The sequence below is a fragment of the Canis lupus genome, unplaced genomic scaffold, assembly GCF_048164855.1.
Source record: "Canis lupus baileyi unplaced genomic scaffold, mCanLup2.hap1 Scaffold_125, whole genome shotgun sequence".
In the NCBI taxonomy this organism is placed as follows: domain Eukaryota; kingdom Metazoa; phylum Chordata; class Mammalia; order Carnivora; family Canidae; genus Canis; species Canis lupus.
The window spans coordinates 38,854-57,050 of NW_027326490.1; the positions used below are offsets into that span (position 1 = coordinate 38,854).

Sequence of the window (18,197 nt, forward strand, 5' to 3'; positions counted from 1 at the left end):
CTTTGAGGGGAAAAGAAAGACCATAAGTAGGAGTAAGAAAAATAAGAAACACAAAGCACAAAATAATAACTATATCTATAAAAATCAGTCAATGGATTCACAAAATTAAAAAAGGTAAAATATGAAACCATACACCTAAAACTTGGGGAGAGAAGAGGAGTAAAGAGTGGGTTTAAATTTAGATGAACATCAACTTAATATAGACTGCTCTATGCATAAGATTTTATATAAAACCTAATGGTAACCACAAATCAAAAACCAGTAATAGATATACAAAAAATAAAGAGAAAGGACTCTAAGTATATCATTAAAGAAAACCAACGAACTGTAAAAGAGAGCAAAAGAAAGGAACAGAGAAGAATTACAAAAACCACCATAAAACAAGTAACAAAATGGCAATAATTACATACTTATCAATAATAACTTTGAATGTAGATGAACTAAACACTAAAATCAAAAGGCATAAGATGACAGAATGGGTAAAAAAAAGCAAGAAACTTCTTTATACCTATAAGAGACTTGTTCCAAGCCTAAAGACACATACAGACTAAAAGTGAAGGGATAGAAAACCATTTATCATGCAAATAGAAATGAAGAGAAACCAGGGTAGCAAAGCTTATATTGGACAAAATAGACTTTAAAACAAAGGCTGTAACAAGAGAAGAAGGAGGACACTAGATAGTTATTAAGGAAACAATCCAATGAGAAGACATAACAACTGTAAATATTTCTGCACCCAACATGACATCACCTAAATACATAAAACAGCTAATAATAAACATCAAGGAAGCATCAATAGTTTACAATAACAGTATCAGACTTTAATGTCCCACTTACATCAATGATAGATCAAACAGAAAGTCAATAAGGAATCAGTGGCTTTTGAAAGACACATTGGACCAGATGGATCTAACAGATAATACTCAGAACATTCCATCCTAAGACAGCAGAACACATTCTTTTCAAATGCACATGGAACATCCTCTAGAATAGATCAACATTAGTCCACAAAACAAGTCTTAACAAACACAAAAAGATTGAAATCACACCATGCATCTTTTCTGACCACAACTCTATGAAACGAGAAATCAACCATAAGAAAAATATCTAGAAAGAACATAAATACATGGGGGTTAAATAACATGCTACTAAACAATTAACAAGTCAACCAAAACACCAACAGGAAATCAAAATCAAAACTTACATGGAGATGAATAAAAATGAAAACACAAATGATCCAAAACCTTTGGGATGCAGCAAAAGCTGTTCTAAGAGGGAAGTGTATAGCAATATAGAACTACCTCAAAAAAAAAAAAAAAAAAAAAAAAAACTCAAATACACAACTTAATCTTACATCTAAAGGACCTAGAAAAAGAACAATGAACCCTAAAACCAATAGAAGGAATAATATAGACTAAAGCAGAAATAAATGAAATAAAACAAAAATAATAATAATAAAACAAATCAGTGAAACCAGGAGCTGGTTCCTTGACTAAAGCAACAAAATTGAAAGTTTTTATCAGGTCTTCCCTCCTGCCCCTCACCACCACAACCACAAAAAAAGAGAGAGGATTCAAAATCAGAAATGAAAGAAGAGGGACACCTGGGTGGCTCAGTGGTTGAGGGTCTGCCTTTGGCTCAGGTCATGATCCCAGGGTCCTGAGATTGAGTCCTGTATCAGGCTCCCCACAGGGAGTCTGCTTTTCCCTCTGCCTGTGTCTCTGCCTCTCCCTGTGTCTTGAATAAATAAATAAAATCTTAAAAAAAGGAAGTGAAATAACAAATGACACCACAGAAATATAAAAAAAAAAAAAACCCTGGAAGAATATTATGATAAATTACATGCCAAAATAATTAGACAAATTGGACAACCTAGAAGAAATGGACAAATTCCTAGAAACATATAATGTCCCTAAACTGAATCATAAAGAAATAGAAAATTTGGGCAGATCTACTATGAGAAAGGAAATTGAATCAGTAATCAAAAAATTTCCATCAAAGGAAAGTCCAGGACCAGATGACTTCACATGCTAATCTACCAAACATATAAAGAATTAATACCTATTCTTCTCAAACTATTCAACCAAGTTTTTTTAAAAAATCATTCTATGAAGCCAGCATTACCTTAATACCAGAACCAGTAGCAACAACGAGACAAGAAAAAGAAATAAAAGGCATCCAAATTGGTAAGGAAGAAATAAACTTTCACTATTTGCAGATGACATGCTATAGAGAGAAAAACCCTAAAAATTCCACTGAAAGACTACTAAAGCTGATAAATGAATTCAGTAAGGCCACAAAGTACAAAATCAATATACAGAAACCCATTTCATTTCTGTACACTATTAATGAAGCAGCAGAAAGTGAAATTAAGAAAACAATCCTATTTACGATTGCACTAAAAGTAATAAAATATCTAGGAATACACTTAAGCAAGGAGGTGAATTAACTGTACTTTGAAACTATGAAACAAGAAAGAAATTAAAGATAATATAAACAAGTGGAAAAACATTCCACGCTCATTAATCAGAAGAATAGTTAAAATGTCCACACTACCCAAAGCAGCCTACAGATTTAATGTAATCCCTATAAAAAATACCAATAGCATGTTTCACAGAACTAGGACAAAAAATACTAAAATCTGTATGGAACCACTAAAGATCCTGAACAGCCAAGGCAATCTTGAAAAAGAACAAAATAGGTATTCTAATCCTAGATTTCAAGATACACTACAAAGCTGTAGTAATCAAAACAGTAACAGTAATGGCACAAAAATAGACACATGGATAAAAAGAAGAGAGAACCCAGAAATAAACCCATGATTATATGATCAATTTATTTGACAATGGAGGCAAGAATATGCAATGGGAAAGAGTCTCTTCAATAAATGCTGTTGGGAAAACTGGACAGCTACATGCAAAAGAATGAAACTGGACCACTTCCTTATATTGTACACAAAAATAAACTCAAAATGGATTAAGGACCTAAATGTGAGATCTAAAAGGCTAAAAATCCTAGAAGAGAACACAGGCAGTATTTTTCTGACATTGGCCATAGCAACATTTTTCTAGATATGTCTTTTAAGGCAAAGGAAACAAAAACAAAAACTATTGGGATTTCATCAAAATAAAAAGCTTCTGCACAGCAAAGGAAACAACCAACAAAACTAAAAGACAATCTAGTGGGTGGGAGAAGACATTTGCAAATGACATATCTGATAAAGGGTTAGCCAACAAAATACATTTTAAAAATGTATACAATTCAACGCCAAATAAACAAATAGTCCACTTAAAAATGTGCAGAAAACATCAATAGACATTTCTCTAAAGACAGAGATGGCCAACAGACACATGAAAAGATGCTCAAAATCACTCATCATCAGGGAAATACAAATCAAAACCACAATGAGGTATTACCTCATATCTGTCGTAGTCGTTAAAACAAAAACAAAAAACAAGTGTCGGGGAGAATGTGGAAGAAAGGGAAACTTCATGTGCTGTTAGTGGGAATGCAAACTGGGGCAGCCACTGTGGAAAAGAGTATGGAGGTTCCTCAAAAAATTAAAAATTGAACTACCACATGCTCTAGTAATTCCACTACTGGGTATTTATACGAAGAAAACAAAAACACCAATTCAAAAAGATATATGAAAAAAAAAGCTATATGGACCCCTGTGTTTGTTGCATTATTTAGAATAGCTAAATTATGGAAGCAGCCCAAGTGTCCAATGATAGATGAATGGATAAAGAAGAAGTGATATGTATATAATGTGGAATATTACTCAGCCATAAAAAAGAATGAAGTCTTGCCATTTGCAACAACATGAATGGAGCTAGAGAGTAAAACGCTAAGTGAAATAAGTCAAAGACAAATGCAGTATGATTTCACTCGTGTGGAATTTAAGAAACAAAGAAAAAATAATATAAACCAAAACCAGACTTAACTGTAGAGAACTAAAAAACAAAAAACAAAAACAAAACAAAAACAAAACAAAAAAAAACTGTAGAGAACTGATGGTTACCAGAGGGCAGGTGGGGGGGATGGGTGAAATACGTGAAGAAAATTAAGAGTACAATTACAACAAGCACTGAGTAATGCATAGAATTGTTGAATCACTATATTGTACCCATGAAACTAATGTAATGCTGTATGTTAACCATAATGGAATTACAATTTTAAAAATGGTTATAATGTTTATCACAATAAAAAAAAGTTTATTGTTCTCAAAAAAATTTTTTTGGAATTCCTAGTGTTTTGTCTTTCAGAACTGTAGATAAGAGATCCCGGACAAATTAGGTTGTTGGTTTATATTATCATGCATTGTTTGCAAAAAATTTGTTTGCAGATTCATCACTCAGCAAAAATCTATTGACACTCACAAAAGTGTAAAATTCATTGGTGTAAATGAAGTATTACTATTTCTTTGATTGAGGAATGATCCTCCTGGCTTATTTTTTTTAAGATTTTATTTTTATTTATCCATGAGAGACACAGAGCGAGAGAGAGAAAGAGAGAGAGAGAGGCAGACACAGGCAGAGGGAGAAGCAGGCTCCATGCAGGGAGCCTGACTCAGGACTCAATCCCGGGTCTCCAGGATCATGCCCTGGGCTGCAGGCGGCGCTAAGCTGCTGCGCCACCGGGGCTGCCCCCTCCTGGCTTATGAAGCCCATTTTGTTTAAGACTTGGGGAGGGGCCAGAAAGCCCCAAGCATCAGCTCCAGCTCTGCACATTTCCTAAGGATGTGAGCATGACCCACCTCCAAAGCTGCTTCACCTTCAATCCATAGTGGGGTTCATTGTTTTCACTAGAAATCAAAGGTCTAAATTAGCTCAAGCTCAACACTAAAAAGAAGTAAGACAACTGATTGATACTGTCTCTCTATATAATCAACTGCTTTTTTCCCCTGAGTTTAGTGTTTATCTTAATGTAAACACTGTTTCATTTCTCTTGATGTTTAGCAATTAATAGCAAATACATGTATATCTTAAGACTGTTTACACAAAACAACTTGGAAATGGCCATTTTGTAGATTTTCTGGAAGTCTACAAGAGTGGCAAGAGCAGTCCTCACAAGCAGCAGACTAAATATGTATGCTTTATAAATGGCCCAAATGCTAGTGAAGAGCAATTTCTAAATTTTCACTTTTATGTTTAAGAAACACGGAATATCGGTACTACTTATGGAAATTGGGACATGGCCATGATTAATTCTCTTGCTAAATTTGTTTAGAAAGCTGTTTGGCTGTTTGAGTAAAACGAGAAATCACTCTATTTCCACTGAAGCGAATTCAAGAGTCATTGTTACACAAAGAGTGAAAATGCTGAAGGAGGCTCATTTACATCAAGAAATTCTTACAAGTATAAAGCCACCTGTACAGGTCGATTCACGTTCAAATCAACAGCAAAAATGTTCTAACATTGCTGTGCTTGAATCTGCTCCTTTCCAGTGTATTTTGTTTCCATTTTTGAGGCTAAGAGGCCGAAGGTGGAGGAGAAAGCCAAGACTTCTCTTGGGGGGGGATGAGATGAGACAAAGTACACCCAAATGTCCTCTGTCCGCTCTTCTTCCTCCTGTTTCATCCTTTCCCCACACCCTTTCCTTTCCACTCCTGTTCCTTCATGCTGTTCCCCACATTCTAAGCAAATGCTCAGAGGACCAATGGTAAGGTATTGGCTAGTGAAGAAGCCGGATTAGAAATGGTTTACATTTCAATTACTTTTAATCCTCTCCTCATACCCTACATATTTTGATCCCTATCCTTGTGCTGGGTCCCTACCTCATGCTGGCCCCTCTCCTACCATCATGGAAACCAGAGGCCTGGGCAGCCAGCCTCTGAGACCACCACAGACAGGGCTACTCTGAGAACCTCTCCCCGTTCTGAGCTATGCAAAGGTGCTTCTGGACACAACAGCCTCCTTCCTGCCTCAGGGTGAGGATGTACTATGGCTGGGCAGAGGGCACAAGCACATCTAGGCTTCCCTGCTTGGCCCTGTCCACACAAACTGGAGGAACTTCAGCTGGACTTGGGGTTGTTACCAACACTTCAACCAGGCTTTCATTCTTCTGATACTATACATTTACCGTTTTCCCACTGAGAGCTAGAATAAACATCAACATTTCTTCGGAAGTTTGTTAGTACATAGTGGACTTCTGTTACTGTGTTGTCAAAAATGTGACAGGCAAGGGCACCGCTGATGGGGGTGGAGGAGAGGATACTACGTGGACAATTTTTTTTATTTCAATAGTTAGTGCCTTAGTGGGTAAAAATACATATATATAAACAAACAATGTATTAAAGCCATGATTTCACAGATATTACTGCTTATACTGAGAAGCAGCAAAAAAACAAAAAAAGCGAGGTAAAATCAAAGTAAGATATTAAGAAAATAAGAATATCGGTAGTGAGCAGTAATTGTAAAAATCAAGAGGGTGGGAAGAATATGGCTGCCATTTGAGGAATGGCACAAATTTTCAAGGCTCCCTTGGGCTCAAACTGCAGAAAGGTCTTCAAGATCCTTTAAAAAGCACAGTCCGTTACTCCCACAGAAATAGAGACTCTTGTCTCACTGGTCATCCATCTGTAGGTACATGCCAATCTCCATCCTGATAAACTAAGCCCAGGCACTACAGGCGGCATCTGGGAGGTGCAGGCATGCTTCCTGTATTCCATGCACCACCTATATCTGCTTTGACCTTGGCAAGGGCGTGTGTGCGTGTGTGTGTTGTCTGTTGAGACTGACACAAAATGCAGGGTGTCCCTGACCATCTTCCTCTGACTCTGCGGGACAGGAGTTGGCCATGTAAACAATATAAAGCCCTGGTTACCTGGATGCTCATTCTGCACTGGCTCCTGAACTCTCCTTTGAGAGCCCAAAGTTAGGGACTCACCATCAGATAGAAAAGTACAGCAGGGTAAATATGGTTTCTGTTCTGATACCCACTCTTAAATCTATACCCTAGTTATGTGATACAGTTTTTGGATGAGCTGGATAAAGTGATGCCAAAAAGGAATCATCACTTATGGTTGATGCTGCCCAATATCCAGCCAGTTTATGGCCAATAATCCCGCCCAGTAAGTTAACTCATCTGTTACCAAAGTATATGATTTGCTCTCAGTTTACCTTAAAACATACAGCAAGAAGTTTCATGATTCAAGGTCAAACATTTTTGGTTGCTTTAATAACTTGTTTTACCTAGATCTTCAGGATGCTTACTTGCTTCTATCTGCTTGAAATATCTTTCTGGATAAAGTTATACTGGTTCATCTCTGTAGCAAAGACCTTAAGAGCCTTGGCTGTCTCCTTGTTGATCACTGAGGTGGACACTACATTTTACAACTCGGAATGTTGACCCATGTGCCTGATGTTCCGAAATGCATCCAAACCAAGATTCTGAGCTTCCATAAGAAGACAACAATCCAATCTCCAGATTGGCTGACTTTTCATATTTAATAGATATTTAAGGAAGCTGGACTCTGGATATGTGTAGGAAGTATGATATTCCGCTCACTTCCCTAATGCTTAATTTTTAAGCAAGGTTTGGTTGACAACAACATTATTTAAGGAGGATGGCCTAAAGAATAGGTACTGTTCTTCTCTCAGTCTTCTGGAATCTACCTCAGCCTAGCACAGAGCTCTGAGCACCACCAGGCAATTTGGCCTTTGGAGGAACCTCTGTGGCTACATGGCCATCAGCTTGCATCAAGGGGCTTCAAGAAAAAGAATCTGATGAGTAATAGCTCTCTCCATGCATTTTGAGGACTTTTGATCTCATGTCAGAGTCCTCTCTAGGAAGATTTTCAGGTAATTTTTCTCCCATCTCAGCAGTGAGAGAAATTCACCTTCACCTGAGCAATGAGTAAGTTTTCATCTTATGGATGGCATGACTCATGGTACTGAGCACCCCTCTCTCAGAGCTGGCTGCAGGAGCCATGAGCAAGATCTGGGGCCTCTTCCATTATTTAGTGTACGAACACTGCCTGTGACTTATCTTTTCTGTTCATATTTCCACTTTAAACTCTCTCAAGCCCAAATTCTTTATCCGTAAAAATGAGACTATAAGCCTATCATGAGAATTTAAAAAGATGTATACAAACTCCTTGTATTCCCTAGTACACATACTCAGTATACTGTACTAATAGCTAATATTTGTTGAGTGCTGACTGTACCATGACTTACTCTAAGCACTCTGTAAGTGTATTTAAGCCTCATACGACTCTATGAGGTTGTTGCTAGTGACATTCCCATTTTATAGATGAGGAAACTGAGGCCCACAGGTTTTTTAAAAAAAATCGACTCAAATCTATACAGGTGAAATCTGGATTTGAACCCAGGTCCCCAACTCTGATCCCACTACCATGGGCTACTACTTTAAAGCCATTTTTTGGTCTTGTTTTTCCCATCAATTATTTACTTATTTTTGGAAGCTAGGTGCAGTCTCATTTGGGGTCACCAATTTATCCAGAATTTCTGTTTTATAACTCAAAGTCCCATTTCCCAAGATACCACTCAGTAGTTTTCCATTATCTCCTTGATCTTTGTAGCAGGAATATCACTAATACATGCAGATACCTTCATGCAAATGAGGATGACGGGGTATCCATTTATTTTTAATACACTTTCGATTTTCTTTCTATCTATTTATGTAAACTGCCTTAAGTCCTTTCTGGAATAAGATGGGGTACAGAGAAACCAATATAAATACAGAACTTCATATTGTGCTTATCTCTTAAAGTTATGGGTATTAATACATATATTACCTTTATATCCTTGTTCTGTCTCCCTGAGATCAATTTTGGTTATTGGTTTGAAATCAGTGTCCCATAATCGAATACACCCATCTCGTCCACCAGTGGCAAAGCCTTCTTCACAAGCATACATGCTAAAAATTCCAGCCTGTTGAGTAAGCCAGATAATACTGCAATGATTCTGAATAGCCATTATAGTTGGTATTGACAATTTTAAAAAAGAGCAAAAACAAAACAAAAAAGTTTTAAATCTCTTGTTCTCTATTGAAATCCTGACAATAGACCAGGTAACCATTTATAATATCCTTCATTTTGTCTACATTAAAAATTGATCATAATTACTACCAAAGCAAATTAGTTCAAATGCTCCTTTAAACCATTACTGAACTGATGGCAAATTGAAAACAATTCACTAATTCCTTGGTTAAAGTAGATATAAAGATCAAACTGTTTATGTGACACCTGATCTTTATAAAGAAAAGGCAACAATGGAGGTGTTTCATATAAATTGCCATTCAAAATAATCAAACAAAGATATGCCAGCTAGGAACATAAACACTTTCACTGGTAAGCAGGTGCCCAAAATGCATCTCAGTGAGCTTAAGAAGGCATCGCCTGATCCTAACTGAAGACAAATTACATTTGTGTCAGTTTGTTAAGCATTATATAAAGATGATTTTTTTTCACATCTGAAATAGTTACATAACTTAAAGATGCTTTTCCACAGGAAAATATTTACCTGGTATATTGAAAATTGTTACAAGTATATACTGTTCACATAAGATCCAGTGTGAAGAGAAATTAGGTCATTAAGGCAGCTGCTTTTATGCATGAAGACAACTATGGACCTCTGGATTGTTTATAAAACTGTTTAATAATTAGTGAAGCCAAGAAAACTGGTTCAACATACAAGACAATGAAAGGTATTTTGCTAAGATGCACTTCAATTTTTCTTTATATTACAAGTAATAGGGGGCCAATGTGGAGGCAATAAGCTATAGGTCTGGGGAGTTTCTAAAAATTTTTTACCCAATCTTCATTTACTACAATAGGCTTCAGCTTTCACATCTCCCCATTCTTCTGGGCATTTCTATCTTATCATCTATAGATACAGCAATGTAACCATTATCCTATGTTTCAAAAGAAAGCAGAATGGTCAGAAATAAAGTTTGCTCTTGTTATTACAGAGCAGACCATCAAAAGAGAGAATTTTATCAACAGTTCCTGTTTGTGTCTTAAGAGCTTATAATTGGGATATGGAGGTGATCCTCACTCCTTCAGAGTGAGGACAATCTACCCCTACCAGCCAATGTAGAAACAACAGCTATCCACATTCTTGCTATTCAATGCACGGGCCACAGGCTAGCAGCAGTGGCATCATCCCAGACTGAGACAGAATCTGCATTTTAACAAGATCCCCAGGAGATTCATAGGTACCTTAAAGTTTGAGAAGTATTAATCTATAAGATGAAAAGGATGATGAAATAGTTCTATTCTTCTAGATGTTAGTGAATAATAACACTAAGCAACTCAATCAATAATTGAGGTGAAGGCTAAATTATTACATTTTTGAAATATTTCTTTTAGGTGAACAGAATTAATTTGGGAAAGCTTTTATGAATGTTTTGAGAGTGTTCAGCAGAGTCTGCTGATTCTAAAGTAACAGGAGAAGAAACACATATTTGTGATGTCAACTTATTTCATAAACGACCACCAAATTTCCACATGGATACACTCACACTATGTGCTCCTTGGATAGTGCGGACTAAATTGAGCCCTTTCCAGACGTAGATGTCTCCATTTAAAGCACCAGAATAGGTGATGTCTTCTTTGGCACATGCAAGGCAAAGGATGGTCTGAAGATCCCCTGTTTTGCCAAATATCCCTCTTTTTGCAGTCAGGGCATTTCCACAGAGCATCCAAAACTGGAAAGCAATAAGATGAACAGATCCAAAAATAATGTACTCATTCTGATGCATCACATTATTGGTATTTGCTTCTATTTCAGTGCATTCTATATCATTGGCTATAGCCAAACGAGGCACACATAACTTGTTCTACTGCAACCTACAGAATTGCAAAAACCTTTTAGCCAACTACTAGCAGCATAAGAAAAACTTTTAATGGCATTTTTTAAACTTTCAAAGTAACAAAATTCCCAAAATTTGCTAAGTGTTTAATGGTCATTAAACACAAAACATCAGTGTTCTCAGAGTTGGAATAAAATGGAAGAATCATCAGGCCTTTAATTTTTAGTCAAATTACAGAGGCAGTATAGGTTCACAGTGAAGAAATTTTGAAATTCAGAAAATATAAAAAGGAAAATGGAGGTATCTAGAATGTCCCGTTTAACATGTTGATGTATCTTCTAGACATTTTTGGGTGTATATATATATATATGTATGTATTTGGAAATAATGTCTAACTAAAAATGTGATAAAAATCTTCACTGTAGAAATGTTACTCAAAAAGTTTTCTAAATATGAGTTATCTTTCTATATAACTGAATAACTGATTAAGCTTTTCAGTTTTCATTGCATAATTTATCATGTGGAAGACCATCAAGCATAAAGCTTGAGCTACTATAGAAAGCAACAGCAAAACTTCCATGGTTATACAGCAATTAAGTATTTTGCTTTGACATGGTTTTTTAAATTTATGAACTGATATAACTTTCCTGCCATGTATATAGCCCTTTAGTTTATAAAGACTCCTTACGTTTATTTGATATTCATAATACCCCTGAGCACAGGCTAATGCAACTATTCCTATCATCCCCATTTGGAAGTGAGGGAAAAGTGAAGCCGACATGGTCTGCTGAAGGTGAGGGCTTAATGGGTGTTCTACATGAAAAAAATTTAAATCTTGATCTTTGCCTTGAGAACTTTAAATCTAATGAAGATACAATTAAAGCAAGAGACAATTTCAAGGTAGTGTATTCAGATTACATACAAGTGGCAAGAAAATTCAAAAATAGAGAACTGTGTTGAATTCTTTGGAAAGAACAAGGCTAGGATTTGGATCAGTGGAAGAAGAAGTTGCACAGGAGATCAAAAGAATAGGATTAGGCAAATCCAGGTAACAAGAAAAGTGTGAGGAAAAATCACTGACAAGCCAAATATTCTGTGCTTGTGGGAGAGGAAAAATGGCTGCCTCTTAAAATATTGAGGGAAGCAGTTCTGGGATGGTTGTACCACCCAGGAGGTCTGGGACTCTGGCAGCAATGGAGGAGGTGGTCCTTAGGGAGGAGGAGAGGCAGGTGTGCCACTACAGGATTCTTCTCTAATTAAGGAGGAAAGTGTCAACTCTAGTGATTTGTTTCTTTGGGTATTTATTACCTTTATGGAAAGTACACATGGAAGGAACAAAAGATCTGGGGACAAGATAATTAAGTATACGCTTTCAGAAAACATCTCCTATTTAAGTATTACCCTTGAACCTGAACAAACTACCAGGTATAAACACTTACTAGAAGTAGAAACATGCCAAAAACCAAAGAAGGTAGACATTTACTTTTTTCACCATGTCTCCGCTATGGGAAGATTAAAAGGAGAGTAATAATTTTGTAATCATTATCCCTAAAGAAGAGTAGTTATTTTGTAGTTATTATTTAACTTAGAATGTGCACCTCTGATCTGAGTTACTGAAATTTTAACAATTTTAATTTAAATTTTAGGTAGTTAACATACAGTGCAATATTGGTTTCTGAAGTAACATTCAGTGACTCATCATTAACATACAACGCCGAGTTATGGAAATATTCCTAACGGACAACCACAAAACATAGACCATTATCCTCAGACACAAAGGTTGTTCTGATTAATCACCCAGTAGGATAGAACAGTGCCAACATGAAACATTCCAAATAATCAAATGACTCTCTAAAAAGGCATATATAGATGTAATGCCTGGATAAGCAACTTTTTGTAGAAACGGCAAATTTCTGAATTATTTCTTGAGAAGGATTTCCTATTTGAAAAACAGTGACAATTTAAGGTAGCAACACATCAGTAAATCCACATCAAATGAACAGACATTGTTTATCTTCCCCAATCTCCATCCCCAGATTGGAATGCTAAATTTGTTAGAACTGGCAAGTACCTTGGAGTTCATCTGGCTCTAGATAAACTCCAATGTCCCTTCTGCTACTGTTTTTAAGCATTCATTTCAGATAATTGAAATTTACCTATCTGCCAAACACTGAGAATTTGTAAAACCAGAAAGGTTTTCACCCTAGCTGCAAAAATTTCACGTAAAAAAATATTTTCTTGGAGTGCATCAAAGATTTTTGCATTCAACTTGTCACTGGAATCATTCATTTGCTGTCAGGTAGGATTGGGGGGAAAGGTGGGGATCTTCAAATTGGTTCTAGAAAATACAGATAGTGAAAGTATTTGCTAAAGCCTGCTAAAACTTGTTGTGGGTTCTTTCTAAACAAAATTGATAAAGATGGCTAGATGGGCATTTGCAGACTATTGCATTTGAGCTAAAAAATATTCAGTTTTGCTTAGAAAAAAATGTCTGCTAAAAAATAACAAATTTAATGGGATAAACAGCTCTTACTGTTTTTTTTTTTTAAGATTTTATTTATTCATGAGAGACACACAGAGAGAGAGAGAGAGAGAGGCAGAGACACAGGCAGAGAGAGAAGCAGTCTCCATGCAGGGAACCCAATGTGGGACTCGATCCCGGGTCTCCAGGATCACTCCCTGGGCTGAAGGGAGGCACTCAGCTACTGAGCCACCCAGGCGTTCCACTCTTGGTGTTTTTAAGTGAAGTTCCAGGGTTTTGTGTATCTCTGTTTTTAGAATTAACGGATTAAAAGAGTTAACCAAGAATGGAAATAAATAGAGAAGAAGCTGGAGAATAATTCATGAATTAAGCAGCTAATCTATTATTTTTAATAATCTGTTTTTGGGAGTAAAGTCAGGCCAAGATAGATCATTGAAGAAATAATTTCCAAGTGGGACGAGTTCTACACAGAGAGCTAGAGACTGAGTTTAAATCTTCTCTGCCATCATTTTTGTGATCCCAGGAGAAGAGGAAAAAATTAACATTATTGTGCCCTCACTGGCTCCATACATTGTTTAATGTAATTCTTTATAAATTCAGAAGGTAGTGATCCACAACCCTCTGGTTTTGTTTTGTTTTGTTTTGTTTTGTTTTGTTTTGAGAGAAATTCAGCATCCAGGAGATTAAATAGCTTTCCCAGAGTCAAGTAGGAGATAACAATGAGGATTCAAAGTCAAATAACCTCCTATGTCTTGACTTTCTCACTGTAAGATATGTGGGTGGATGATGGCTCTGGGGTCAGAACCCCAGACTTCTAGAGAGCCACCAAAGCCTAATGGAAATGAGGCTTATGATCTTATGATCTCACAAACTGTTCAATTGTGGGTAAAAGAACAGTTCAGTGCCTTTGCCATTTGTTAGATTGCAGATACATACACCTTTGATTAATAAATGTTTGCAGATACATACACCGTTGATTAATAAAAACTGTAAAGGGAGTTATTTATCAGTTATTTTCTGGCTAAAATTTTTTGAAATACTGGTTTCCTAGGAAAGTTAGGAAAGAGGATCTTTAGTGATGAAAACGTTGATAATCTTTGAACATATGATGGGCTAAGGACCTTTCTGCTCCCTAGTCCCATGATTCTACGGGTGACCAATGCCTACCCATTATAACTCCTGACTAAAGGGCAACGCCTCCCCTCTTCTGGTTCTGCTGCCTTCCAAGCTCTCCCTACCAAACACTCATCTTCCCAACAAGGCTCAGATACAATACCATTCCCTTCTTGGAACACCTAAAATTCCTCTAACCAGTTGGGATCTCCCCTTTATCGCTAGAGCATTTTGGGTTTGCCTCTCTTTCAGAATGTTCTGTTTTAATGTTTTAATTGCTATACATCAAGCAAATTGAGAGTAGGGTCAAGTTTTTAGTCTTTCACATGGTAGAAATGCAATTAATGTTTATCAAATTTAATGAGTCTTTCAGGTGGCCCATATAAGCCAATGTAGGACCCTCCAACTGCTACTTAAGCAAAAAGTGCCTGTATTTGAGCAAACACATTCTCAGGTTTCTGCACAAGGATAACAAAATGTTAATGAAATCCTAAGGTATTGGTAGGACACTTGACACCTTTGAATAATAGAACCTATAGGCTTATCTTTTTGTCTTCTGTTTTTTCATTACTTTTTTCTTATTTTGGAAATACATGTTATTGTAAGATAATTTTTAAAATAAAGAAAAAAATTAATCATCAACTCACTACCCAGGGTTAACTGTGTAACATTTTGGGATCTCTTTTCAATTTATTTCCTACATGAAAATATACTTTACTTCTAAAGTAAAAAGAAAAATGATCAAAGCAACAAATTTACCCCAACCAGTAGACTGTAAATGAATCTTGCATATTTCCTAATAACATCAAATAATCATCTAAATCATAACTTGTAATGGTTGCACAGCATTTCTTCCTATGGATATACTATATTTTATTTAACCACCTGAGGTCAGGTGGCTTCATGTCTTCTTTTGTCTAGTTTTATTTGCTATTGGTAAGTTATTCAACAATGAACCCATCCTAGGTTCATACTCCAAACAATTTCCTTGAGATAAATTCCAAGATATGCAATTATTGGCTGTGCTCTCTTTGGCACCACACATACTAACACTGAAAAGAAATTACTGGCTCAAAGGATATTAACATTTCTAAAGCTATTGATAGATATTACCAAATTTCTGAAATGAAAGACCAGGAACACTCATTTCTGGTACTCATTTACCTGTCCACCAGCAAGGTTTTAGAGTGTCCATTCACTAAATTTTGGCAAAAGTACATTTTAATGGATTAAAAATAAAAACATTGTTATTTTAAAATTTCTACTCCTGGTTTATGAGATTTAGACTTTCATATATCTATTAGATGACAATGTTTCTATTTTTGTCAATTGCACATGTCCTTTGTCCATTTTACAGGTTTGTCAGAGGTCTTGACATTTCAAGGACAAACCAAAATTCTATCTAACATGCTTGTGGCTTACACTTTGCTTGTTTTTTGGTTTGCCTCCTTTGTTTCTTCGGGGTGAGGGTCAGGTAGACAGAATGTTTTAATGTTTATATAATTGAATCTATAATAGTTATTCTTTATGGTTTCTTACTTTGCTTTTACACTCAGAAAGGCCTTTCACACACTTAGGAGCAGTTAAACATTTACTTAGATATTCTTCTTGTTATTTTATAGTTTTTTAAACATTTAACTCTTTGATTCATAAAGACTTTATTCTAGTGTAGGGTATGAAATAATAATATACAACTTTTTCCCCAAAATAGATAACAAACTGTCCTAGGGCCCTCTGGTGTAGATACTATTCTTATATTCTAAATTTTTATATCTTTTAAAGTCTGTTTCTCAGCCTTGTTTTGTTATTTATCCTTATCCCAATCTGATATATTTTAATTATTTTAATTTCATAATATGTTTTAGTAAATAGTAATATAGTTTCCTCTTCACTATCCTTTTTTTTTTTTAATCCAAGTTCTTGGTTATTCTCATTTTTTTATCTTTCCAGACTAACTTAGAATAAATGAAAAAGAATTGTCATGGGTAGCCCAGGTGGCTCAGCGGTTTAGCGCCACCTTCCGCCCAGGGCCTGATCCTGGGGACCCGGGATTGAGTCCCATGTCGGGCTCCCTGTATGAAGCCTGCTTTTCCCTCTGCCTGTGTCTCTGCCTCTCTCTCTCTCTCTCTCTCTCTCTCTCTCATGAATAAATAAAATCTTTAAAAAGAAAAGTCATATGACAATAACAAAACTTCTGGAGATGTTATTTGACCTTGTACTGAATATAATTGAAATGATATTCCTTGTAATTTTTAGACATCATGTCCAGAACCAAGGTTATCTCTCCACTTGCTCATGTCTCCCTTTATATTCCTCTGTAAAGGTTTGTAATATTCTTTAACTAAGTCTTGCATACCTCATTATATTTATTTCTGAGCATCTCATCATCTATTCTTTTCTAACCATGAAGTAGGAACAGTGGGGAGGATCATAGAAAGCTAGACTCGAAGAAGAACAAAAGAACTGGGAAACAGGAGGATTTGGTTGGGGGAATAATATAGATACCCACTCCATTTAGACAAAAACTCAGTATTTTTTTACACCTGCAGAGATCTCCACTTGCTGGAGTCAATCAAGTAATCCTTACACTCTTTCAGTTATGAACTTTAACCTCAATTAGCTACAAACCTGTAGAGAGAAGATCCTGGGGTATATCCCAGGGCCCAGCAGAAATTTTTGCTATATTGGAGCAAAGAAAGTTAATGATGTTGACTTTGCTACCTGTTTAACAAAATGGAATGAAGCAAATAGCCAAAGGTAGATCCTGGGCCACCTGTGATAATTCAGTCTGTGTAGTCTAGGGGAAGACAGAGGCATTTAAAAACCAATGACCTAGGTAGGTTTGTACTATGGATCCCTTTATTTCTATATCCAACCCAACATGGCACCTTCCTTCTAAAAGAATGTATCAACACGACCAAGTTTTGGTATGCAGTATGTGTAAAACATTCATCAAAATATAAGAATTTAATTCACAGTATTAAAATCAGAACTGTTTTAAAACTTGCAATCCTAGAAGTACTATGAGTATTTAGTTTAGCATTTATTTAACAAAGTTTTCTTTTCAGCTGCCTGCTGGGACTCCACTTGATGGTCCTTTCATAGTAGTTCTGAAAGAGCCCCATCAGCTGATGTCAGCTTGCTTCAAGATTAAAGAAACAGGTAAAACAGCTCCAAATTTAAGATACACAAATAAAACTGAGCCACTTCTCAACATCAAATTATGTACATAAGCACGTTAAATTCTTCTCATTCAAGGTATCAAAAAAATGTTTTTTAAAAAACTACTTTACCTTTATATGTTTTACTCCACAGCTAACCACTCTGTTTGGCTGATATGGATCCCAGGAAATATCAAAAATCTGTTTAAAACAATTAAAAATTGCTATGTTGGTCATTTAGGCATTTTTGCCTTCTTTCAGGTATCAGTTCAACTGCCAAGACTCTATCCTAACACTTAGAACACAATGTTACCTACGTAGACTGAACAATGGGGGCATTTGGCTTGGCAATGGATCAGGAGTTGCTAACACACGTTTTGTTGCATCATATCTACTTACCTTAGGCCTGAATAAAGAAATAATAATTAACCACCATCATTGAAACAAGCTGGTGTCATATTTTAACTTGGTCCACCCAGGGTAAACAAATTGTAATGATTTAGAATAATTTTTTATCAAATTTTCTATACCTCTCCATAATGATAACAAAATGCCTTTGAGATAGCTTTGCAATAAAAATAAAAAGAATTATGAAGTGTTTAAGCAGGAAAATGTTTAATAGTCAACTGCAATTCAATGTGGCTGATACTTTCTCATAATCATAG

At 36.0% G+C, this 18,197-nt stretch overlaps 1 protein-coding gene across 1 annotated transcript in view; it reads right to left on the bottom strand.

Moving 5' to 3' along the window:
- The window catches only part of LOC140629760 (echinoderm microtubule-associated protein-like 6), a gene marked incomplete at its 3' end in the record, with an annotated part of 56,579 nt that extends 38,849 nt beyond the window's left edge, over positions 1-17,730 (bottom strand). The window contains exons 1-3 of the mRNA XM_072819339.1: positions 17,665-17,730; positions 10,486-10,671; positions 8,759-8,894 (exon numbers count right to left, since the gene is read on the bottom strand). Coding sequence (XP_072675440.1) covers positions 8,759-8,894; positions 10,486-10,665 — 316 coding nt within the window. The remainder of the gene's footprint in view (positions 1-8,758; positions 8,895-10,485; positions 10,672-17,664) is intronic.
- Positions 17,731-18,197: the final 467 nt, after the last annotated feature.